Raw genomic sequence first — 25,832 nt, 5'->3', positions numbered from 1 at the left:
TGTTCAATCAGATATGTATTCACCACTGAATATATGCCTTGAGGTCACTATAAGTTGCTGCAATGTAAAGAGCTAATGTCTGATGAATTGTTAATCACTGATTAACTGCTTGCATAAAACACCAGTTTTGGGTTTTAAATCTTTACTCTCCTCATCCCATTTTATCCCATCCAGCTTTGTATCATTTGACAGAGCTCTGATCTTGTTCAACTGATGTGTTCTACCGAGAGCAAAATTCAATGAAAACTGCACTATCTCATCAAAAAGAATTGAGTTACTATCATTTTTATTCTGTGCTGTTATAAGTGGCTTTATTTTTAAAAACTCAGTAGAGTTGCTAAAATCACATTTTACTTCATGTGGTTTAAAAGTATTCTGGAAATCTATTTCCCAGTTTCAGCACATATAGAGGGTGGGGAAATGAATGTTGCATATTAAGCTTTGCCAGGTTCCTGATGAGCTAAGCTTCTGATTGGGCAGTGCGCTTTAGGCTCCCGCCCCCAACTCTCCAGACTGCACCATTCTCTGGTCCCCTGGACTCTTTTTTTTGTAATTTTAAATGAATGATGCGTCTCAGCTTAGCCCAATAATAAAGCACAGTCTAGAATAAAGTGTCCTGTGTTGTGTCATAATTACTGATAACCTATCAATACCACTATCTCTTGTTTTAACACAACCACCTCAAATGATCTGAATGTTCCCTCTCCTTTTCTTTCGCTGCTGACTACATATTTGAGGTAATTTCTAATTTTCATCATTTAAAAAAGGACACTGCCACAGTCCCCACAGACTATCAATGTATCTCAGTGGCAAACAGTTCTCCTGCAGAAGCAACACAAAGCATAAATTACAAACTAGGAGGATAACCAATTCTGAATAAATAATTGTTTATTTGCATTAAAAACAGTATAACGAGTTAAATCTAAAGCGTCATGATCATGCTGGTTTAGCAGGTCAATAGAACATTAAATGTAAGACACTGACAAAGTTAAGACCAAACTGGTGAATATCATCACTGGATGACTTTTCTTTTCTTTGCTATTAATTTTCCTCTTTGTCAGCAAATGAAGAAAATATCCTCCAGTATTTGGCTTTCTTCCAGGTCCTGCTGAGTGCTTTGAGGATGAGACCCAGCAGGGGTAAGCAGACTTCTGCAGACTAGTTTTGGGGTAGCGAGGGCCGGTCTACGATGTGATGTTGTGGTCCTTTGAGTGGATGGTTTGCAATGCTCAGGCGCAGAGACGGGACTAAAGATATCCAATAACTCCACCACAGAAAATTCCAACCTGGAAAAAAAAAAAAAACAAAAAAAAAACAGTAAAACTTTTGGAGGTTTTTGTTGTTTAATTCACTTGTTTCTTTTTTTTCTGTGTGTGTGTGTGACCTCAGCTTGTATTAAAGTTTCAAAGGTTGAATGAGCACAGGCTACATTTATAATACAGAACCCAGCAGAGCCCTGTGGACGGAGAGTATTTTAAATGAGCATCCTTGCGCCGTTTGATTGTAACAGAGAAACGCACACAAAGACAGTCAGCTACGTGCCCACAAACTTAAGCAGAGCAGCTGCCAGCAAAGGGACCATCACCAGATATGCACAAGGCTAAAGTATACTTGGAGCTCCACGCTTGTACTAAAATATTTGTCATTCACCTTTCACTTGTTAACATCGACAATATAAAAGCAAATCTCTCTACGAAGTGTTAACAAAATCTTTCTTGCTGAAGTACCTACTGAACCCTAACAAGCAGCTTTAACAAGTCAAAACCACTGGGGCGTCCCGGCAGAAAAACAGTTTCTTGCAGGTGTGAGAGAAAAAGAGGGAGAGGACCTGGTGCTTTCTCTCCTGGAATAGAAATGAGGGAATGTGCAGTGAAATAAATAAACCAAAACGGGGGAGATTAAGCTAATAGAGATTCAATCCCTCAGTCTGGCTGGCTTGATAAATTATTCAGTGTATACACAGTCGAACGACGGCCATTCCAGATACAAAACATGAATTCTTTAAAGCACGCTCCACTGATGTTGCTAACATAATTCTCTGCTCGTTTAAAGCTGCATCGATTTGCATCGTGCAGCTCGGCGCACAGCTCTCCCAGGTATGGGCAATCTTTGGCGTGTACTTGTTGATATGCATGTGGGTGGTCAGCAGACAGACACACTGGTGGAACATCCAATCAGAGCACATTTATGTTCCTCCACACGTAACTATAGACCTTGATATGTCATGTTTTCTGACTAACTTGAGGCGGCGCATATCGGTAGCTGGAAAGCTTTAAAAGGCTATATTTTGCTTTGGCAACATGATCTAATGTATGCATATGTTTTAGCATGAGGGAGAGAAAGCAAAATGAGGGTTAAGTCGGCTGAGGGATGATAACCGATGGGGAGGTGGTGGTAGTGGGGGGGGGGGGGTAGAAAAAAAAAAAGAGAGAGTGAAGCTCAAGTAAGTAAATCTGTCTTCCTCATTTGGTCTCCTGCCTGTCAACAGCAAAGGAGAAAGAGAGAGAGAGAGAAAAGAGAGAGAGTGAGAGTGTGTTTGTGTGTGTGTGTGCCTGCTTGTGCGAGAGACTGGAAGCGGGTGCAGCTTTGTGGATAGAGAGGAAGGCAGAGAGGGAATGTGGGGGAGGGACTTTGGCTGGGTTCCTTCTCTCGAAATGTGAGAATTTGCATTTTTATTTGTTGATTTATTTAACGGACAGGGCTCTCAAACAGCCATCCATCAACAAACGACATGTTGGTAATGAATAATGCATCACTTACCGGCGGTCACAATCTATAACAAGGGGAGCACGGGGGGTAGGGGGTACAGTTTGGGCAGGAAAGGAGGGGGGGGGGGGGGGTGAATGGTAGCAGAGGGGGTGGCACAGACATTGCACAAAGGCTAGAGAGAATGCCAATAGATTTTCAGAGGGCTATACAGTACAACAAAGAACTTCATTTCTTGGCTCCAGTTTGTGTGAAGTAAAGTTCTGAATTGCTGCTCGATATTAATATCCCACGAGGGACTCCTGGCAAATAAATTTTACTGCTACATGCATACAGAACAGACATGGGCAACAGTTTCAGCAACATATGTTTCTGTCATAGCAGAAAAAAAGAAGTCACTTTGAAAAATGAAAATTAAAAACAGGTCCAATCATAAGTAGTTTGAAACAAACTGCGTTATTCTGCTTTGAAATATGTTCTTATCTTTGAACACACATAGAATTGCATCCTTTGAGTGTAATAAAAATTGTTAGGCTTCATTCTCCCAATATGCCAGTACTTTGTTGCTCTCTCCAAGCTCCATAAGACCAGATAAAAAATTCCACACAACTCTTCTGCATACGCTCCCCACCTCCCTTCTTCTCACTCGTAACTTTTCACTGCTTATTTGGCTCCTCTCTTTCATTAAAGATAGTCGTCTCGCCCCGGCGCTCCTTTTCATTTGCAGTCCAAACAGTAAGATAAAAAACCTATAATGGCCACTGCATATATCCCGCATGTCAATTTCCCAACCAATCAATAGCAGGCGGGCAATGGCAGGAAGGATGGAGATGAGATGGGCGGGGTGCGCTGGAACTGTCTCATTACTAACTAGCACAGGATTCATGAAAGGATTAAGGAGGTCACTTATTGTTAACCCCGGCTTCGTTTGGCAATTTGCACAGCGAGATTGAACTGGTTAAGATTAGATAGTCACGAGGGGCATGTTGTTGCCAAGTGAAAGAAAAGGGTTCAGGTAACGTGCTTAATTTTACAGGAGGATGGACCAAAGTAATCTGCTTCATTTCATTTGGCTTTCCACACTGTTGTTTTTTGCATTGTTGTTAAAGACTGACAGCAGATTGTTTTTCTATCAAACTTTTCCTTATATAATGGAAGTAGCACGCAATCCTCCTAATGCTATTAAATTTATATCTATACCCAATCCATTTAAACTGACCAAAAATGAGCTAAGAACCACCACATACTATTTATCTCACTGACTGTAATTTATGTAGTTCATCTAAAATTTGGAACAGTGAAGAAAAACACATATGTCTAATCCAAATCAGTGGATTACCAAAGGATTACAACTATCTGAAGAGATGCACATGAAAAAACATGTTGCAAGAAAACCACAAAAGACATCTGAGAGGCAGACCTCCTCATTACTGGTAGTAAAAAACACTGTCAGTAGCTAAGAGTCCAACAATTTTAATAGGCTTTGGAGGTGTAAATGGATGGTAATAAGATCTGATACCCTGGGTCCCCTGCTGGAATTAATGGGCATCTGCTGGAGCTCACAGATCAACTTGGACCACGCACTGCTTTGTTTAAAAGTTACTCACTGGAAGTTGTAAACTTTCACCTGTTTTAAAGAATTAGCTTTCCAGCTATTTGTCCTCAAGGACATTTTACAGCTACTGTAACTCCTATCAGCTGCTGTCATAAAACAGTAGAGGAGAGAATTCAGACATTACGGAAGGAAAAAATAGCACCTACATCTATAAATGGATGTTTGCCAAAATATACATGCATACACATACACACACACACAGTCAGGTTAATCACTATTCCATGTAAAGGTTGAAAGAAAAAAAAAAAGGTAATGAATTTCTCTCCCTATTTGGAAGGTCCGCTTGCACTCAGTGATTCATTCCTGTCCTGAAACCCCCTCTCTGTTCTTATACCTTTCTCACCATTTCCATTTCTATCCATCTCCACCTGCTCTAACTTTCCTTGCCTCCCATTTCTCACTTTATCCAATGCTCTCACCCCTCACTCATCCTCAAACACACTTTTAACATCTCTCCCTCACTCTTGCTTTCTCTGTCTCATTACTGTGGCAGCAAGAGGAGGGAGGGCAGTGTGTGCATCCAGAAGTCTGTTCAATTACACCTGCTGCAGGGTCCCTGCTAGGCCGACTAATGGAACGCAGCATGTCTCCTGACAGGCTGGCCACAGCGCTAGCTAGCCCAGTAAAAAGCTTCATTTAGCTTCTCACAGCTCGAAAAGTTAGCTGGACTAAGAAAAGTCATCATTTAGCCTCCAACACTGCAGTATCTCCAAACACAGGAGACGCTTCACAGGCACTGATATTTATGTGTTGCAATATTGTTAATATTTTTTTCATAACTTTGGGGGGAAACAAATTATATTGATTATAAAAGGTCAAACAGAACAAAAAAACACTGCAGCCTGGAAATAATCATCCTGGAGTTACCTGCGCTGCTTCTCATCCTTTTTCTAAGACCAACCTTCTTTTTTTTTTTAACTGATTCTTTAGTTCTGTTGAATTTAAGCTCACTGGCTGTTCATAGATCAGTTACTTTCAATACTTGCTATTATTTACTACTTATCCAGGGTCATGTTCACCAGAATTTCCATAAAACAGTTGTCTCCTTGACTTTTAACTCATTTCAGGTTTAAAGGTTTAAGGTTGAGTTAACATAAAAGGTATAATAAATAGTGCTGTAATCCTTCACTATGCTAAAATATATTAAGAGTAAATCCTAAATGCTTATTAAAGGACGACTCCATCTGCATTTTTTCCGAGTTGTTCAAATGGAAACGCCCACTCAGACATTAACAAAGAGCAGTGACGTGGGTTAGAGCACTGGGAGGCAGCACCAGTGAGTGCTCCATCCGTCCGTCTCTGTGGCTACTGGCTAGGTGGGCTTAGGGGTTTATATTGGTTTATATGTAGCAACGTCATCATGCTGCATGTTACATCAGATCAAGTGTGCCTGTTGACGCTGTTATTATTACTACTATTATTACTGATGTTGAGTAAAAGTGTTACCTGGCCTCGGGGTCCTTCTGGATCACAGGCACTGACGTAGGCTTCCTCACACTTGCAGAGGATTTTGCAGGAGATGTGGCCTTGTCCCTTCTGGACAGCTCCAAGGCCTCTGTTGAGAAATGCAAGATGCAAGTGTTACAGAAGCAAGAGCAACAACACGGGCAAGACAGTTTTAAAAATAACCAAATGATGAACTTCAAAGTTTTACATGGAATAAATACTGTTTGAAGAAAATCAAACTTGACAGGCTCGAAGCTTAAGTAGGAGATATGTTTTGAGATGAGATGTTCCTCTATGTGGAGACAAGTAAGCACATACAGATATCCGACAAACAGAAAATACAAGCTTACAACTCACCACAAGAGTGAATGATATTGTCTCTAGGAGCTGGCACAGTTTGCGAACATTTTTCATGCAAGCTCTGTTTTGCAGGAGGTACCTCTGCATCTTCACGCATGCTGCAGACAACAGACATAAGATACCAGTTGGCTTTTGTGGCTTTTGAGTATAGGCCTATGTGTATACAGTTGTATATGTGTATTTGACTTTGAAGAGTGTGTGTGAGAAAGAGTTTGAGAGTGAACAAGTTGTAGTTTGTTCGAGTGTCTGTCTTCCTGTCAGCCAGACTCCTTGGTTTACCTGGAGGGTAAATCTTGTTGGGTGAGACCCTTTGGATCTCCATTCTTAGTGTTTGAGCTGCTGAGCTCAGATTGAGTTGCTTCTTGAAACCTAAACATAAGAGACACAGAAAAAGACTTGCTAATGTTCTGCAATTCTGCAATGAAAGACACACAAGAAGCACCCACAGCAGTAATTACCTATCTATTTACTAACAAGAGCCAACTATCACGTTATACCACCTAAACATTAAGCAAATGTCACCAGTTAAGGGCCTTTTTTTTCAGCTTCTGTGTTCTACCTTTTGCAGTCGAGACGCGACTGTTGTAGCTGTTGATTCTGTCTATTGAGTTTCTCCTCTTGCTCAGTCAGCCGTGCGTGCAGCCTCTCTCTCTCCATCTCCAACTGCATCTTCTGCAGCAGCAGCTGGTGCCTCTTCTCCTCCCAGTCCTCATGGCCTAGCAGAGGGCTGGTCAGGGCTTCTTTAGTCTCTGAGCCCAGGATATTCCCATTCTGGAGCCTGTGTGTAAACACCCAATTCATTTGCTTTATATCCTCCTACCATGTTTGTATCTTGATTAAAGCAATGGTTCGGCGTAATTTTGACCTAGCGTCATATGCATTATTATGTCCATCTAAACACCCCCTCAGCCCCTTTTTTTTAATTTGGTCGCAAATTGGTGGAGTTAGAGCTATGAGCCGAATTGCTTAGTACAGGCGCTAATGGAACCGAAAGTGTATCTCGTAAATTACCCCACTAATAATGCCTGGATTGTTATCAATCCTCCACAGTAGTACAAATAGGGTCTTCACTACTACTACTACTACTACTACTACGACTACTACTACTACTAGTCTCTTCCGGCAATAGATGTGCTCTGTGCGGGATCTCGCACGACCACACAGTATTTTAGTGATCGCGCGAGATTTCGACGATGTTTACAGCTTTATCAGTAGCAGCAGAGTAAAAGTGTTATTTTAATAAACTCCTGGTGTACTTACAAACTTTCCAATGCATCGATTTATGAGTAAAGACCCTATTTGTACTACTGTAAAAGTTTGATAACAATCCAGGCATTATTAGTGGGGTAATTTATGAGATACACTTTTAGTTCCATTAGCGCCTGTACTAAGCAATTCGGCTGATGGCTCTAACTCCACCAAATTAAAAAAAGGGCTGAGGGGGTGTTCAGATAGATGTAATGGAGCGTATGAAGCTAGGTCAAAAGTATGCCAAACCATCGCTTTAAGTGTTAAATTTAGCTGAAACTCCAGGAAAGTGATAATTATATACTATCTTGACCACTGTACCTTTCACACTCATGTTGGCTGAAGTTGTCCTGGTGGCCATTCTCTAGAGTATGGTCATTATCACTCCTCCGTTTCTGTATTCTGTAGCCACTGTCTTGGCAGCTGCCTTGATAGTGCTCACATCTGTGGCGGGACTCGGAGTGTGACTCCCTGCACTCCCTTTTCTGAATCCTATGCTGATTGATTGGCCTGTCAGCTGGACTGAACTCACTATCACAGGAAAGAGAGGAAACAGTTTGTACAGCTCCTCTTCTTCCACCACCACTCCTGTGCACTTGAGGCTGTGGCGCCCACGTAGTACCAAGGCTGAGGTATGAGCCATCAAAGAGCGGACCATTAGCACTGCTAGTAGTTCTGCTGGGGGCTTCCTCACTACTGAGCACCTGGACAGGGAGCAAAAAAGAGAATTAATTAGGTCTGGGCAATATGGGTAAAATCAAATATCACAATATTTTAGACCAAAGACCTTGATATCAATATTGCAACAATATTGTAGATGAAATTGATGCTTTCAAAAAATATTTACATAATGAATTTTTTTTTATAAATAATCATCAGTAATGTGGATATAATGACAAAGTGGGTAAAAGGTAAATAATAGAACAGCTAGAACAGTCTGGTAAGTTCAGAAAATTATATATTTCAGTGTAATGCCGCCTTTAAAACCAAGAAAAGACAACTCTGATGACATATCATGATATTATGATATCCAAAATCTAAGACGATATCCAATCTCATATTACAATATCGATATAATATCAATATATTGCCCAGCCCTGCAAATTATGTTAGGCTGCTCTTTAAAAAGCTAATGTAGAGCTGGGCTAGAATTAACCGCCACTCACCAACCTCATTTCCTCATGTTGCTTTGTGCAATAAAAGCTTTCCCCAGGTAGTTGGGAGAGCTGTTCCATAAAAGCCCACATTTCACTTGCGCTTTATGTGGGTTATCGCAATCTAAAACAGCTTTTTAGGCACCTAAAAAGCAAACAGCAGTGCTGCGCCTAATCGCATCCTGTTTAGTCACTCACGAAAGCTGCTGCTGCTGCTAGTCTGCCGAGTTGCTGCTTTCACTACACACCTTGTGTAGACATGGTGTTGGGGTAGGGTCGGGCTTCATAGCAGCACAAATGCAAATCACGCTTCAAAATTGTAAACTGGACCGTGGCCACAAGATGAAGAGGACAATTTTCAACTGAGCATAACTGGCAGGTAAGCCAAGGTCAGGAACATTATGAGATAAACATAAGGAGGAAAGCCCATCTTATAGTTGACTGGGGAAGAGACTGTGACTAATTTGCTGAGGGTCAGAGAGCAGGCAAACACACATTATTCAGAGCCAGGGCGGGACAATGAGGTTGGCCAAGTCATCTATTCTATCTACAGAGAGGCGTCTTTGCTTCTGAAGTGTCACCTTGAGAGAGTTTGCAGTATGTTGTAGTCATATCGAACCAGTGACAGAAGTGGACCTCTATAATAATTTGTTATGCATTATAATGGCACTTGGCCATGGGACAATGTGCTATTACATGTGGTTTCACTAGATGTTTTTGTGCTTGAGTGCCTGATAGATTGCAAACAGGGGGTATTCTCTGAATATGGCTCTCCTGGGAGTATGGCCATCATGTTAAACAGCATGATGTTCTTGCAACAACACATGTATGTACAATCTACCACACACACACTAGCTTATTCCTTACCTTGCTGTGGGCAGGTCCCTGGCTGAGCTGGGAAATGGACTGGTTGAGCTTCGCCTGTTGCTGAGAAAGGTATTGTTGGTAAAGCCCAAGCAGCTCCTGGCACTCTCTATACTGCTGCTGCAGACCTGGAGCACCAAAGGTTAAGTATCTAACAAAGTTATACAACTAAACTAAACACAACCTCTAGTCTAGAACATTTAAATCCACCTCTGGATTCAGCTGAGACGAGGTAGATTTTGGGTCACATGAAAGTGTGTGACTTAAACAGATGCACGCCTAAACATTCTTAATAAAAAGTTAAAGAAATTCTTATTCATTCAAAGTCAGAACTCACTAAAAGTGAAACAGTGGCTCTATTGTCAGATGAGGCATTTTGGTGAGGAAAAGGCTCTCCTATCTAACTTCAATGAAAAAAAGATTAAACATAGATTTAGATTGACAATCTGAATTAAACCCTAGTTTCTGCAATCAATTAAACATTGGAGCGGGGAAGTAGAGAGGGCTGGAAAGTTAAAAAGAGAGAAGGAAAAAGAGGCCAGCAAAAAATCAAAGTTGTTGTGGCACAGAGTTTTCTTCATCTGGGTCGGGCCAAGCTGTGTTGAGCTGAGCTGGGCAGTGCCGTGCCAGGCTATCTGCCAGACAGAGCGCTGGCAGACACAAGAAAACTAATCTGGAGCGGAACTACTGCTGCGCCTCAGGAGCCCACTAATGACAGTGGCAGCACCACACCACACCAGCACATACAAAGATAATGAGCATGAGAATGGGGCGACTACACACAGACACACTTACACACATTCAATACTCAACCTCAGTCTGACTCCGACTTTCTAGTACACATACACACACACACACACACACAAAACACAGTGAGACATGAGAGCACAAATTCCCCACCTGCAACAGCCCACACACACAAACACTACAACAAAGCAAGTAGTACACACACTCCCACCTAGGCTGACCATAAAGTGTGTTCCTCCAGGCCATATCTTTTTATGATGGTGGCCCTGCTCCCCCAACTGATGAGTTTCTCAGCATCAGTTTGAAAAAAAAGGCCTCCATTTTAAGAGAAAATCAAAGTTCAAAGTAGAGTCTTATTGAAGGAATAGTTGGCGGAACACTCCATAAGAAAACACTTTGGTTGTTAGAAGACTTCAATCAGGCTGTGGAAATGAAACAGAGGGAAAGAAAAGAGAGCGGGGATGACTTTGAATTGAGGACCAGACACCAGACAAATGCAATGCAGCAGCTTCCATAAACATTGGGAAAATGTGAGGAAACACTTTGATTGAACCCTCCGTCTAACTAAGGCTCCTCTCCCGCTGCACTGATAATGTCCATGGGAGTAGCTCTATATGGAAAGCTTAAGGACATCACAAGGACATCACATCATGTAAACCTATGCTGGGAGGTCTATTTATGCAGTATGAATAAGGGTCTTGAAGGGGAGATACTGAATATGCTTATACAGCTACACCTTGCCTCAGTTCAAGATAGAGAGTTGTGTGTTGAGTTTAAAAATGCATGCTGCGCATATTTCACTGCATTCGCATATAACACCATTTCCACATGATTTCTCATGCCTAAAACAAATGTTTCCTGATAGACACAAATATACCATACAGTACACTGGATACAAAGAGCCAATACAAATATAAGGGTATGGCGAAAATAAGAAACAAACAAAAATACACACATGAAGTCTAGCTGTGCTGTAGTACCAACAGGCCTGTATCATCCCTGTGCTCCAGTGCCGTAAATGAAGGTAACGTGTGTTAATGTGTTGACAGGCTGATGCAGTCCCTGGACAGCAAGCGCAAGGTAATCTGAACCGAGTGGAGCAACACTGATAAGATTCCACCTCTCTGCCTGATGCTACACTAAACATGCTTCCTCCAGAGCCTTGGACATCAGCCAATGGGGGCCAAGTACTCAGCAAGCCCCTAGTTTACATCAGACCTGCAAAGTGCCAACAATGACTTACTCCTCCCCCCTGCTCCAAAAATACTCAGAATCAAGGGCTTGGGTTGAAGAGGCTTCAGACAGGGTCTGTCAAAATGATTCACTTCCCTGTCAGGCCGAGGCTCAAATGAAATAATGAAATCCACTTCAAGGTGGAACAAATTTGCACAGGAGGGGGGAATATTTTAAAGCCTGCTTTAGCGCACTGTGCCAAACAGATTGAGCCTGAGCAGGAATGTGAGAGAGAGAGTCGGGGGCGGAGACTGATGTGTATGAATGTGTGTGTAAGTAAGCAATGATGGGGAATTAATAGAGGAAGACAGTTTACATAACTGCTTCAATACTACTGAATCTGAAAGGGAGACACGTGTACAAGTCACACAATAAATCAATAACTAACTCCTCCAATCAGCTAACAATCAAAATACCATTCCAACCACAACCATTTATATTTTCATGATCACAACTAAACATCTGTTTCATTAGGCCCAAAAGTTTATACTTGCTGAACAATTAGACTTGACATCTGTGTATCCGTGTATAGAATATGTCAATGCACAAGCCTCACAATGCAGAAAGCCAAAAACACTACAGACTGTAAGTGTACCAACTTAATCCAAAAACAACTCGATTCAGTCTTGATAATTTTAGCAAAAATGTAATGTATTATTAATTCCACATTAACCCCACAATTGGTTCAGTTTGATTTCATTACATTCAATTAAGCAGTACAACTGAATCAGTCAATAATAATATCAACCTTAGACTAACTCAATGAATGGCATTTACTTTCATGGCCAAACTTTAGCCTCCAGCAGCTCAGTGTTTATATATTTTCAACAACTTCCTCATAAATACACACTTTTTCCTCCAATTTAGTGCTACAGAATGGAGAGCTCACAAAAAAGCCAGTGAAAAGCACAGTATTCACTTTATTTCTTATCTGTGTAAATGATAGTCAGTAGGTCATGTCTCAACTAAAAAACTTTTAGATATTAATTTGTTTTCACACTCCTAATAAACAGCACATAACTTCATCCCATTAAACATTCCAAGAATAAAGAAATAAACACCATGACCAGATCGTGACAATCACTGCAAAGTTGACATCAAGGAATATTAGGGGCTTAATCTGCCATAAAAACAATGATTTTAGGATTCTCCAAAAGCCAGCTTCTGATGTATGCTTATCACAAAAAGCACACTCGATACAACCAGATTTCCACATTGTAAATGTCATACATCCAAATGTGGGAGGATAAAAATGGATTTAGCTCTGGCAATCTTCTAGCACAACATGAAGCATTTTTTCAATGACATATCCTAACAGGGCTGTTATTCCCCTCTCTCCATGGCCGCAGGATTCCCTCCAATTGTTTCAACTCAATAAATGGCATTAGTTGCAACACCTGCTGTGCCTTATTCTGGATACAGCGAGTAGAACGGTGCACCCTGTTAGTAACGCCACCTTGACTTCTGCCCATGCCAACATGCCTTGAAGTACAAAAGGCATCCTTCCTTTCTGAACCACAAATTCAATACTGTGTGCCAGTCAGTTCCAAATGTCAGCCGAACACCCAAAATATCAAGGATACTTTCCCCCTCTCATCCTAGGTGGCTTGGGGCTAAGGTATAGCCCTACATTCTTTATACCCCTGACAACCCTGAATCTTGGTTAGATAAGATAAGCTGAGGCCTAATGGAATTAGACTTGACAAGACTCTCATTCAGTGTGTTTGCCTTTGGTGTCTCCTTAACCTTTCAGAGAAGTGCTGGAACCTCATGCCTGAGAAGAGCCTTCATGACTCTTGCACGCACTTTAAAAGACTGCGTTATCCCCCCTGAGGTGCTTGGATCTGAACACTTTTTCCTCTCAAATACCTTTTTAATGGAGTTTAGAAGTTTGGTGTAAATGCCAAGTCTCCAAGCCAAAGTGCCTTTAATTGAGTTGTGCTTTCCTAATTTTCCCCGCCGCCGTTGCCAATCGTGCAATTTACCAGCCCGGTCAATTACTCTTCATATTTCACACTGTTTTTAACCTAAATTAACTGCTGGCTATGTTCTGGTTTGACCTGAGTGGAATTGTTAAGAACAGTAGATAGATTAAGGCAGTAAGTGCGTCGTACAATGCATAAAAAAAGCATTCTATTGGCACTAACCTCTTCCTAGACAATCACGAATGAGCTGGATGCCCACCTGATCTCATTTTGAGAGGAGGAAATGAATGATAGTCTACAGTTATACAGTAGTCTACAGTCATTCATTAAGAGAGAGCTACACAAATATGGTAAATGAAAACAATGCAGTCTTCTCAGTAAATATCAAAATTCATCTTTGGATGATAAAATGATTTAGATGGTTCTGGCCATGGCTCCAACCATGAAATTGATTCTGTACACAACAGCGGATAAGCTATAAGCACTTACAAAAGACAACTGCAGCAGGCATCAAAAAAATATAAATGAATCTGCTCCATTTCTCTGCTTTTTGAATCAAATATAAGAGTCTTATGTGTAGACTGTGCATGACCTTACCTAAGGCAACACTGCCCCCTGCAGACCTTCCTGTAGAATACTACATACAGCACAACCTGCAATATAACATTTAAATAGTACTTTAGAGGATCTTGCAGGGAGAGACAACCATGTGCCACAGAGTGCCAGGAACAGGTTTCTATTCCAACCAAAGACTAAAATGGATGATTTTAATGATAAGCCCCTGCTTCTAGTCTGGCGCTATAATAAGCAGTGAAATCATTTGGGCTGTTTAGTATTATACCTTTTTGTCACAGATTGTGACATTTTGTCTGGTCGGACAGCATTTTTCCTCTAGTGGTTTATTTTTTAAAATACTACAACTATTTAGCAGTGCCTTCCTATAACATTGTTGGACTCACAATGGACCATTTTTGATCCAAATCGCTGCAGCAGAACCAGAGATATCTTAATTTTTGATTATGAGCATTCTTCATTGTTGTCAAAACCCAGCTCAACCACAGACATTTCAGTCAGAGATCTCGGTCTGTTATGCTAGTATGGGCTAATATAGCCTCAAGCTGCTAACCATATGGAACAGATCACAGAGCTCCACACCCCCACATCTTTTCATTTTCAATCTTGTAGTCTTCACCTCCAACTGACACTTCCTCAAGTGACATCACTTAAGGCCATTTATTAGACTTCATGCAGCTCCCTTTATAGCCACGAAAGGCTTCATATGACTTTTTTCATATATGCAGTAGTACTGCTCATGACCTGTAAACAGACTTTGATCTGTAAAATCAATGGGTTCTCCTTTAAGGCATGGAATAATGCCACTGCACCACCATACTCTACTGTTGCACCATCATTCCTATTTCCAAATTTGTTGCTAAGTGCATCATATCATAAAAATTTAGCATACAACATGGAAACATCTTAGCAATACATTTTCCAAATTGATAAAACCATCATAACTTGATCTCTGGTTTCCTCATAAGTGTAACAGTGCAACATTTTGCAATCTCCTTAATGTGTTAAGCAATCATGCAAAGCGCAATCATGATGCAGTGAGGCACATTTGACACCATTCACAATATCAAACTCCACTGAAGACGCTTCGTTTTAGCCCTTACCACTCAACAGAACAGTTTCATTCACTACTCATCTACAAACCAGTCCTACCATCCACCTTACCCTATTGTCTACTAAAAAAAACAAAAAAACACAACAAATCACTTCACCCACCACTCCAGAAAGAGTCTCACTCACTATTGTGTTTTTGTTTGGTTGGTTATTTTTTAAAAGGATACTCTCTCTTTCCTGTGCTATGACCACATTCTGCTGCTCCAGCTGTTGGATCTTGCATTCAAAATGGCCCTGTTCATCTTTCAGGCGCTGCACTGACTCTTCTTTCTCCTCACTCACTCTAGAGAAAAGGAAATAACACTCTTAAGGGATAGCTGGTCCACATTATGCATTCTAAGATACAGGAGTACAAAATTACACAGTGCAATCAGGTGTTGCTTTAAATAATTCCATTCATAGTGAACATGCATGTTAATATGAACACTCTCAAAGTTCAGTGTCACATAAAGAGGGCTACCTGGCTAGTTCTTCAATAAGATTTGCAATGCGCCGCTTATCTTCAGGACAGAGGTCTTTCAAACACACCTGGCTCTGGACTCTGCTGGTTTCAGAAATTACCTGTGCAAAGAATGGTTAGCAAATGTTGAAAATTATAAACATGGTCTAATGCTGAAGCCTTGACAGCCTCAATACACCATTACTGGACTCGTAAAAATATTAATATTATTCATATGCCTTCTTTTAAATATATATCATATTCTGGTTTACCTGTGACAAGGGGAGAAAAGTACCAGAGGCCTGGGGAAGGGTGTGCTCCGTGGCTATATCAGCACTGGGATGGACTGACACTTTTTCCTTGGTGTAAGCTCCTGAGTGATCGCTGTGTAAGTGGCCCTGTTTCTTGCCATTTTTCTTTAGTGCAGCCTCATTCTTGGAGTCAGAGCTACGCCTGGCTTGCATCTTGGTGCTTTTTTTACTTGTAGTACTGGCGCTGCCTGGTCCCAAACTGAAAGGGGGTTGACATTTCATCACTCCATCAACTCCTGGGACAGTTTGTGAGAAACAGAGAGGGAAGACGAGGATGCAGTGTGGATATAAATTACATCAAATAATCTGAGACTGTGACCAAAATAGTTCAACCAATGCCACTGAGACTCACCGGGAACAAACGCCAAGGGCTGTTCCTCATCGGATACTGTGTGAACAGGAAAGGGAAGACAGGCACTTTGAATCATAAGGATAGAAAGCTAGCGAGGCTAACGCTTACTGTCAGATAAATAATTTGTCCACTTGCCATTTCTGAGAAAACAGTTACATTCAAGTCGCACAAAAAACAAAAAGTTAGCTATCTGTTAACTGCAGATGGCCCTTGTGTTATGATGAGCTCATTGGCAAAATAAAAGAATAAAAAACACACAAACAACATATGTGATGATAGCCAGCAATAATACTATTGCCCCCAAGTTTCGATATCTAAACGTTCACGTAACTTTAAAGAGACAGCGTTAGCATTAAATTGACGTCCATGCAACACGTAGTTAGCTAGCGTTAACTAGTTAGCCATCTCACTTCCCCCAAAAGTAAAAACTTTCCAAAACTGACACAGAAGTAGCATCTATGGTACTCTTTCAAAGGGATTCGCTTCTTCATATATTATATATGTACACATAGGCAGGACAAGGACGCCGAAGTCGTTTGGGAAAAGTAAGCATACCACCATTCATCCAAAATATCCCCGAATTTCCACTTCTTGTTGAAGCTGCCGCCATGTTGAAACAACCGCCACCCTTTCCAGGGAGCCAAGCGTTGCTAAGGACGCTTAGTCCCGCCTTCCTGTTACAACTGAAGTGTTGATTGGCTTTTCTGTAGAAAGACGGCTTTCTATTGGTTTGTGTCCAGCAGAGCAATTTCGAGAGAGGTAAACGATACAGGACTGGGGAAGGATGCTTTCAGGGTGTCGTATATAAACTTACGGTCTGAGAAATGGAAGAGACAAAAGACAGCTTAGCGTTTAAAGGTGTTGCTGAGAGACTGACGCTTGGCATTCCTCGAATACTGGGTGTGTATTATGTGTGCCTTCGCTCTGAAACTAGCAATAATGTTAACGTGCAGGTTAGCTAGCAAACAGGCTGACGCCTTAATAATGGCAACTGGGCTTTAATAAATGTCATTAATTTGTCCCTGTTGTGTCAGAGAACATGCCTGGTGTGGTCGACGTGCGGTTCGCAGAGAGGGAACCTGCAGAGAAGAGGAGCTTGCTGTCATGGGAGCAGGTGGAAAAAAATACACCATACCAAAAAGTCTGGTCTGTGCCTACAGTCTATGGTCGGTGCACTCTTGTCACATGTATAATAAACCAGCTGTATTTCTCCCCCAGAAAAACACTTGTATTTTGCCAGAGGACCTGCGAGATTTCTACCTGACCACTGACGGGTTTACACTAACCTGGAACGTTAAACTGGACGGTAGATGACCTCTATAATGTCAAATCTTTATTTAATATAATACATGTATAGTAAATCCCTGAGATTTGTTCTTTTAAAATCAGCAATTAAAGGATACTGTTACAGTTATATGACACATTGCCAATGCAAATGCAGCTTAATATTATAAAGCATATCTCTTTGAACATGCTTACCATCATGATATATGTGCAAAATAATTCAGCAAGTCCAACACAATTATAATAACTGTATGGGTGTGCCTGTGTGTGTTTCTGTTACAGATGAGTGTGTTCCCTTAGGATGCATGATGATCAACAGTGTGGCCAGGCTGTGTCCACTGCTCCAACCAGTCCCACTTTTTTCCCTACCCAATGCACCTTCACTGGCTGACCTGGACTGGGAGGAGAGCAGCACAGAACATGGTAAAACTCATCTGTCAGATCCTTATGTGGGCCTAACTCTAACAATTACAGTGTGTCAAGTTTGATCAAGTCTGTTTACGTGTGCTCAGTTGTGCAGAAAGCAGGCTAATGAATGAAATGGTGATTGGAAAGTAAATATTTATTCAAGATTCATTAATGCAATATCTGGCAGGGTCGGAGCATGCTCCTGCTGCACCCCATTTTGATTCCCGGAGCCGCATCTTCGAGTTGGATTCTTGTGGTGGGAATGGCAAGGTGTGTCTGGTTTACAAAAACTGCACTCCAGGTGATCTCTTTATATTCCTTACGTTTCTCATGTCAGCAATTTCTCTCAAACTAGTTTATTTTATCATTTAAATTCTTGTATCACTAGATGTTAGTCTTTGTATTTTCCAGGTGTGGTAGCCCAGCAGAGTGATATTTGGTTCCTCGACCGCTCGCTGTGCTGGCATTTTCTGACGGCAACCTTCACCTCCTACTACCGACTGATGATCACCCACCTGGGTCTGCCTGAGTGGCAGTATTCCTTTACCCCATATGGCCCCAGCCCTCAGGCCAAGGTAGCAAACATCTGAGTGTCTAATTACTCTTTCAAAGACCACATGTTTTGTAGTCTAAATGGCATCTATAATACTTAATAACACCACTTGAGGTAATTGTAGGTATATAAAATACATTTTATTAATTCCCTTCACAGTATATTACAATGTTGGCTGATTTACACTTAAACAAGATGAAACAACATATGATGAATATGATGAAACAATGCATACATTTTTTTATCTTTTAATATCAAAGATATGACAGTTGCAGACAAGTCTGTTAGCCCTCACCATCTTTCTATTTTTTTTTACTTTTCTTCACTGTATGCTAAAGTTCCTGAGAATGTAAAATGCATCGCTTGAATATTTACCAAAGGAAGTAGTGGGGTTTTTGTAATTTCTCTGTAGTGTCCTCACTGTTTTCTAATGAACATTGTATAATAACTATAAACAGCGATGTAAACGATCTACTACCTGTTCCCTCTACAGCAGTGGGCATCGCTGTACCAGCCGCTGACCTTTAGGAGTGAGCTCAGCCTGGCTGACCCTGCTGGAGATTCCTATCTCAACAAGCTGGATCCTACCAGGGCCTTTAAAGGCAAAGTTAAGGTACCCGCTCCCAAGAAGAAGCAGTCAGCACAGTGCAACTTGGGGAACACTGCCAAGAGCCAAGGCAACACAGGAAGACACAATGGGCCAAAGCGGTGAAAAGGTTCCTATCCGAGGAAGACATTTCAACCAGCTTTACTGTCTATATGACCAACATGGCTTACGCCAAATACATCACCAATAGATACGTCCTTTGTAACCTTATTTAACACTGTTCAGTAGTGACACCTTCTGGTAAACATATAAAGCAGCCAACAAAGAATCACTGGCTGCTGCCATTGCACAAACAATACTAACACATAATAGCAAATTGTACCACCACTGTAACCAGTGAGGACTCTTTTGGCACTCTAGTCATATCAGTAGGCTTTGTTTGCTGTTGTAAATATTTCATTTTTGGATGTATTATACAACATTAATATATACAATTATAAGTTAAGTTTGAAAATAAGTAAATAACATATCCCTTTATGTTTATGTGACTGCAAAATTGAAGGAAACAGGAAAATAATACTGTGTTGGTTCCATTTTGAAAGTAAAGGTGCTTTTATGAATCACACGATTCACTGAAAATTGCTGTTATTGTGAGACGAGATACAGAGCTTCAGCAGACATATGCACTGGACAGACTTAGTGCGTCAAGTGTATGCAAATTTACCCTAAAAATACCTTACTCCATGTTACATTATCAATAACTGTAATCTACCATCATTGAGGCTTCAGTAATCTGGCACTCACTGGCCATTGTGTCACTGCAGTGCCTCAATGATACTGTGCTTCTATGTAAACAAAAAAATAGGCCTACTGAGCCTTCCTGTAATTAAATCCTCTCTTATGATTTCACATTAATGGATATGACATATAATATGTATTCAGTTTGAGCACCTGATGCCAGAAGCATGTGACTAAGCAGATTTGATAAGACATCTTTGCTTAGTTGTTTGTTTTAGAGCTCCAGCATTAAGATTCATATATACTTTTTTGGCTCCAGGCTGCTGTGTGCTGTAGTATATGAGCATGAGATGAGCATGTATATTATGTTTGGATGTGCTGCTGCCATCAACAGCAGTGAGGAGCCAACTCCTATGGTTTCTTTTTTAAAAAGATATATAAATGCAATGTATAGGGGCTCTTTTTTATCTTCACTGTACTTTCTAAGCTTGTGTAAGTGGGCCTTCATTGACTGTTATAATAATGAAACTTATTCTGTCTTCCGAGGTTATATCAGCTGCTGTCTCAATGATATAAACATAAAACATAAGTGCGTGCAGTTTCTTTACCTTCCAAGCATAAAAACAGCTCTACTTTACTTTTCAATCTTTTACACAGAATGTGCCATAGGTCGAATAGTGTATATTTTATGTGTATTGCAGTCACTCTCAATTACATGAAATTTAGTTGAGTAACTAAGATTAATGATGAAATTAATTAAGTAAAACAGACTCTTCATTTTAAAATTGCTTGGTATATCCAAAACCTCTTTGAGTCATGCTCTGTTTTTTATGAAGGTCCTGCCATCCCTCATTTTAGAAATGTGTTTTTGCTCTATTTTTTAAAATCCTTCTTCATCGTGGAATGTTTCAGCTGCACACAAATATCAACGAAGCTTTACAAGCTACACAGAGAGGTGATGATCTCATACACACACATCAGCACAGATGTTTTTCTGTTTTTCCAGAGGGACAGTCTCCTCTTTCAGCTCCTCCATCTCCCCTTCATCCTGTTCAGGGAGGAGAGGGTGGTGCAGTTCCACTAAGGCCTTGTATAACCCTGCACCCAGTACACCTCCAATAGGGGGGGCAACTAGAGGCACCCACCACCACCCATTGCCAGCCCTGCACAGAAAAGAGAAAAAGAACCACGAAAAGTTATATTAGTAAATATTTATTCATGTATTTAGATAAAGCATTTTTCTTTTGTATTGTCCATAAACAACTATTTGTGGTAAAAGTACACAGATGATTCAATAATTTACAAGTAAAGTAAATCCTCCCCCAACTACCAATAATGTGTACCTGAACACATCAGGCCCCCAGCCTGCGATGGCAGTGAAGACTCTGGGTGCGATGTCTCTGGTCGGGTTGATAGCGTAGCCACTGTTGCTGCCTAGAGAAATGCCAATGAGCAGCACCAGGAGACCCACTGTGACAGGCTCACTGCCTGCTGCGGCCGGTTTGTTCCTCTGGTCGGACAGTGCAATCAGACACAGCAGCAGCATAGCTGTGCCAAACACCTGGCACACACACACACAGCACACACATCACAACAAAATGTCAAGATAGCTGTATGTAAAACAACACAACAAAGGAAAGGGTAAGTGCAAAGAATGTGTCAGATGATAGTGATTTGTAGCTGTAATCCTTTAATCCGTCAGTCTACCTGGTCAATGAATCCACCCAGCAAGGAGAGATATGGTGCTGGATAGGTGGCAAAGATACCAGCTGTGGCCCGTACACCATTTACAGTCAGATTTCCTCCACAATAATCATATATGGCATCTGCAAATGGAAATAATATTGACAACAAATAAAGCTTTATCTGTGATATATAGTTGGGTCAATAATAAGTAAATGTACAATATTCCAAATGGAAAAATTAACAAAATATAGAAAGTCAGTGTCAAGTGTGCCCTCACCGTAGTATACACCATAAATTGTCCCCGCTGCCAGAAAGGACCCCAAAAGCTGTGCAAAGACATAGAGGGGCAGCATTTTCCATGCAAGGCGGCCAAATGCGCACATTGTGAATGACACTGCTCCGTTCATATGAGCTCCTGATAGAGTGAGAAAAGCATGGGAAATATGTAAGCAACACGATGACTGTAATGACCTTTGAGGACTCTTAATGGTGGGGTTATTAATGGTCAGTTCTCATACCTGAGACCTTCCCTCCAACATGAACCCCCAAAGCAACACCCAGTCCAAAGCCCAGGTTGATGCTGAGGTACTCTCCAAACGCTCCCTGCCCTGTCACTACCTGGGCTACAGACCCCAGCCCAAACACCTGGATACAAAGAAACATCCAAACATTAGTAAGTAGGGGTCATAGACAATTAAAGACAAGACAATTATAAAAGAAAACGTACAGTCTTATTTTCCAACAGATAAACGAGTAAACGAGTAATGAACAGGTAAAACATTTAACTAATGATTTGTGTTAAATCTTATATCCAAGTGTGTCAATCAAACGACCAAGTTCATCAGGAGCAAAGTATAAAAACAAACAACATGTCAGATAAAACATAAAACATTACACTTCATGTTTTTGGTTGCTTACATAACCCAGTGTTTGGGTGAAAATTCAAACAATGGTATTTTATATAGAAGTGTAAAATATGCTGAGTTGAAGAATTTTTTTCTAGTCTTTATTTCACTTTGAACTCAGTGACCAACGCTTTGTGAATAACAAGACATGTGGGGCTGATGCATAATGCTGACACTGAGAAACGGCAGGAAACAGGAAGTTAGTGAAACAAAAGTTCATCTGAATAGTGAGTGTGACTCCCAAATATAAAAGCTTTGGTCACACACATTATTCAGCATTTATTCAGTCTGTGTGTGTGTGTGTGTGTGCGTGTGTGTGTGTGCGCGCGCGCGTGTGTGTGTATGATGTCTTCTAGGGATCTAAGTATAGGATTTACAGCTGACTGATAACATGTGACTTTTGAAATCTTTTCCATGAGGCCCACTGCCTGCCCATTCCACTGGTAGATTTCCTGGTTCGCCCACTTGAACCCACCAATCACCTCCTGTGACCCCTGCCATGTGACTATAAAACACTAGCAGTGTGTGTGTGTGTGTGTGTGTGTGTGTGTGTGTGTGTTTGGAAGCAGGGGTATGTTATCAGGGTCAGCAGCATGACATTAATAATTAATGGCATATGGTTCTTTCAGATAAGCATGTCAAAACAGAAAAAGCTTGTAAAAGAAAACTGAACTTGTCATCAGAATTATGAATATAGCAGCATTATATATCGGCTTAATATTAAAAGCATATTTCTCTTCAGACATGTTTTATAATAAAATTTTTCTTACCATCATGATATATGTGCAAAGAAGTTCAGCAAGTCCCACCCGAACAAATTCATTCTTTAGCCAGCCTTTGGATCGAGTTACATTGACTCCTTTCCACTGAGAGACACCCATGTCTACGGACTGCACCAAGTCCTTCATTTCTTCTCCTTGTGGCCCCTCTCTCTCTTTTTGGCTCCTTTTGTTTTTGTTGACTTTATTTTTTAATTTAACAAAAGTGAGGCTCAAGTCCAGACTGCCTTAAAGAATTTATGAGGTGCCTCTCATAGTCCACAAACAAGTCTCTTTCTGGCTATTTCCTTTCCCTTTTCTCACTTCTCTCTTTCTCTATGTGTGTGTGTGTGTTTGTCTCACTCTCTCTCTCTCTCTCTCTTTCTGTGTGTGTCACACATACTCACTGGGATTTGGCCACATTTTATAGCCTTGACCCAACCCCCGCCCCTCCTCCTGGATATGCTCAAACACACACACACATACACACACACACACACAGTTAGACACATCCTCCAATAGCTTTGCTGAGATTACTTGGCCAATAATGAAAATGGCTAACCCTATATAAGTTTTCATTCTCCCCTATATCTCATTAAAAAAAGGTTAAACATGATTTTCAATTCAGCTGTTTGTTTTCATGAATGCACATTTTTAAAGAATGTATTTTAAACACAGAGCCCCCAACCCCACCACATGTGAGGTTCAGTTTGAGATATGTGGATGATTTTATCAGTTATTGGTGCAATACATTCTCCTTGAGCTCTTAAAGTCAAATGCTCTTCCGTATCACATAAATCAATTTGTAAACCCATTCATGTGACTGTGTAGAGATTATTTGAAATGTTGCCGTTTTCACATTTCTTACTCTTAAAGTGATGGTTCGGCATAATTTTGACCTAGTTTCATATGCATCATAACGTCTATCTAAACACCTCCTCAGCCCTTTTTTAAAATTTGGTTGCAAATAGGTGGAGTTAGAGCCATCAGCCGAATTGCTTAGTACAGGCGCTAATGGAACCAACAGTGTATCTGGTAAATTACCCCACTAATAATGCCTAGATTGTTATCAAACTTCTACAGTAGTACAAATAGGGATCACGTGAGATTTCAACGATGTTTGCAGCTTTAGCAGTAGCAACAGAGTAAAAGCCATCAGATAAGTGTTATTTTAATAAACTCCTGGTGTACTTACAAACTTTCCAATGCATCAATTTATGAGTAAAGACCTTATTGCACAGTTGAATTTAATTTCAACTATATAGAATTTTCTTCACTTTGTGCAATAACAATATCATCTGTGGTACATTACCACTCAATACCAATATCACTGTTGTGCTGTAAATAATGTAAATAATGTCATAATTATTATTTTTTTATTATAATTATATAGTCTACTATTGTTGTAATTCTTATTGGTGCTCTCTTATTTTACTGTCCACTTGCTGCTATAATACTGCAGATTTCCCCATTGTGGAGGACTAATAAAGGAATAACTTATCTCATCTTATCTTAAAAAAACAAGTGATTTTGCAGAGCTCTGGTCTTGGAAAATGACTTGTCAATATCACTTGACAGATGAGCCTTTAAAACCAAAAGAGGGTTAGAGAGACGTCTGGACACTTGGCTTGCTTTCGAAATTAAGACCGCTGTTTGTGGCTGATACAAAAAGCAACTAAGTACAACTAAAACTTTAGGTTACAAAGTAGTTCATTTGTATTTGAACTCATTTAGGTTTCTGTATTTGGTTGTCTATAGCTGTATTGTGAGTTTGTGTCCATACTAATTATTTTTTATCAAATCAGTGAATCTGTGAATTAACTACCTTGTGTGGTTTTTTTAATTTGCAGTCTTTTTCAGAACAGCATGTAATGTTTCAGTCTGTGTCTAATGTATATACTCTTCTTGAAAAAATTCAGTTTGAAAAAGTTTTACACAAAAACATTGAGCTGCTAGAAACAGTCATTTCATTTTGTATACTTATGGATGTACTTTGTCAAATAAAAAATGTGCTGCGATGCCCCAAACCTGCTTGTATGTGCGCTCTGATATAAGATGAGCTGAGATAAACTTTCTTCAGCAGTTGAATGTGAAAACAGTCTGCACATACATCACTCTGCACAGCTCAAACATCCAAGAGAAGGAAAAAAAAGAAAAACACATATTTGAGAGCAGCAGTGTTTTAAGCTCTGACTACTTTCACATCTTTGATTTCACATCTTTGATCTCACAAATTGGATGTGTGGTACAACAGAGCATACCTTACCACACCTAGCTGCAGTCATGTGTGCATTCTGAGGTTCAGAAGACTTCAATCTTTCATCTCACAGATCAGGTTAGTGCACCACATGTTTTTACTCCATACAAGATCAAGATCTCGTATTGGCTCGTTCTTGACCTGAATCCAAAAATCACCACAGCAGAATCACTCCAATACATCATCATGAAATGAAAATGAAATATAGGTAACAATCCAAATAAACTGATGAATAAAGTAAAACATCTGACAATAAATTCTCATTGCTTCATTGTTCTTTGCCACTTACAAGTCAAAGAACTATACCATGAATTTGACATGATCGCAAAACTGCTGACCGTCAAATCAACTGCGATTCATCAATACCATTAAAGTTGTATTAATAGATTTTTGTCTGTTAACTGTAACAATAATGCACAAGTTGAATTGGCACAATGATCAAAGTAAGACATTCAACAGATGAAGGTACAACTGAAACAAAATGATAAGCATCACTTTTCTACCATCAGCTCAATACTAGCACCACTTGTTAGTGTGTCTTGCCCCCTTGTGGCCAAAAGGCTGCACAATGCTTATTTAGAGAAAGGGCTCAAAATCCATTAGACTTCAA

At 40.4% G+C, this 25,832-nt stretch overlaps 3 protein-coding genes across 3 annotated transcripts; 1 reads left to right on the top strand and 2 right to left on the bottom strand.

Annotated features, from left to right (window-relative positions):
• Positions 1-1,057: 1,057 nt before the first annotated feature.
• kiaa1328 (KIAA1328 ortholog) lies at positions 1,058-15,968 on the bottom strand. Its single transcript, XM_053316327.1, has 10 exons — positions 15,696-15,968; positions 15,445-15,545; positions 15,152-15,267; positions 9,397-9,521; positions 7,697-8,079; positions 6,687-6,905; positions 6,407-6,496; positions 6,125-6,225; positions 5,768-5,876; positions 1,058-1,286 (listed from the first exon to the last, which is right to left on the bottom strand). Exons 1-10 carry the CDS (start codon positions 15,954-15,956, stop codon positions 1,058-1,060), a joined length of 1,734 nt encoding a protein of 577 aa, XP_053172302.1. The 5' UTR covers positions 15,957-15,968.
• A 942-nt stretch (positions 15,969-16,910) lies between these two features.
• tpgs2 (tubulin polyglutamylase complex subunit 2) lies at positions 16,911-19,043 on the top strand. Its single transcript, XM_053315463.1, has 7 exons — positions 16,911-16,986; positions 17,121-17,200; positions 17,305-17,392; positions 17,653-17,793; positions 17,966-18,079; positions 18,190-18,353; positions 18,825-19,043. The coding sequence occupies exons 1-7, from the start codon at positions 16,911-16,913 to the stop codon at positions 19,041-19,043; spliced, it is 882 nt and encodes a 293-aa protein (XP_053171438.1).
• A 54-nt stretch (positions 19,044-19,097) lies between these two features.
• aqp7 (aquaporin 7) lies at positions 19,098-23,354 on the bottom strand. Its single transcript, XM_053315462.1, has 6 exons — positions 22,978-23,354; positions 21,821-21,947; positions 21,580-21,717; positions 21,324-21,442; positions 20,960-21,177; positions 19,098-20,779 (listed from the first exon to the last, which is right to left on the bottom strand). The coding sequence occupies exons 1-6, from the start codon at positions 23,113-23,115 to the stop codon at positions 20,581-20,583; spliced, it is 939 nt and encodes a 312-aa protein (XP_053171437.1). The 5' UTR covers positions 23,116-23,354; the 3' UTR covers positions 19,098-20,580.
• Between the last annotated feature and the right edge of the window lie 2,478 nt (positions 23,355-25,832).

This window comes from Scomber japonicus, chromosome 3 (assembly GCF_027409825.1).
Source record: "Scomber japonicus isolate fScoJap1 chromosome 3, fScoJap1.pri, whole genome shotgun sequence".
NCBI lineage: Eukaryota > Metazoa > Chordata > Actinopteri > Scombriformes > Scombridae > Scomber > Scomber japonicus.
The sequence above is the reverse complement of the archived record's forward strand: the minus strand, read 5'-3'. Positions and strand labels throughout refer to the sequence as shown.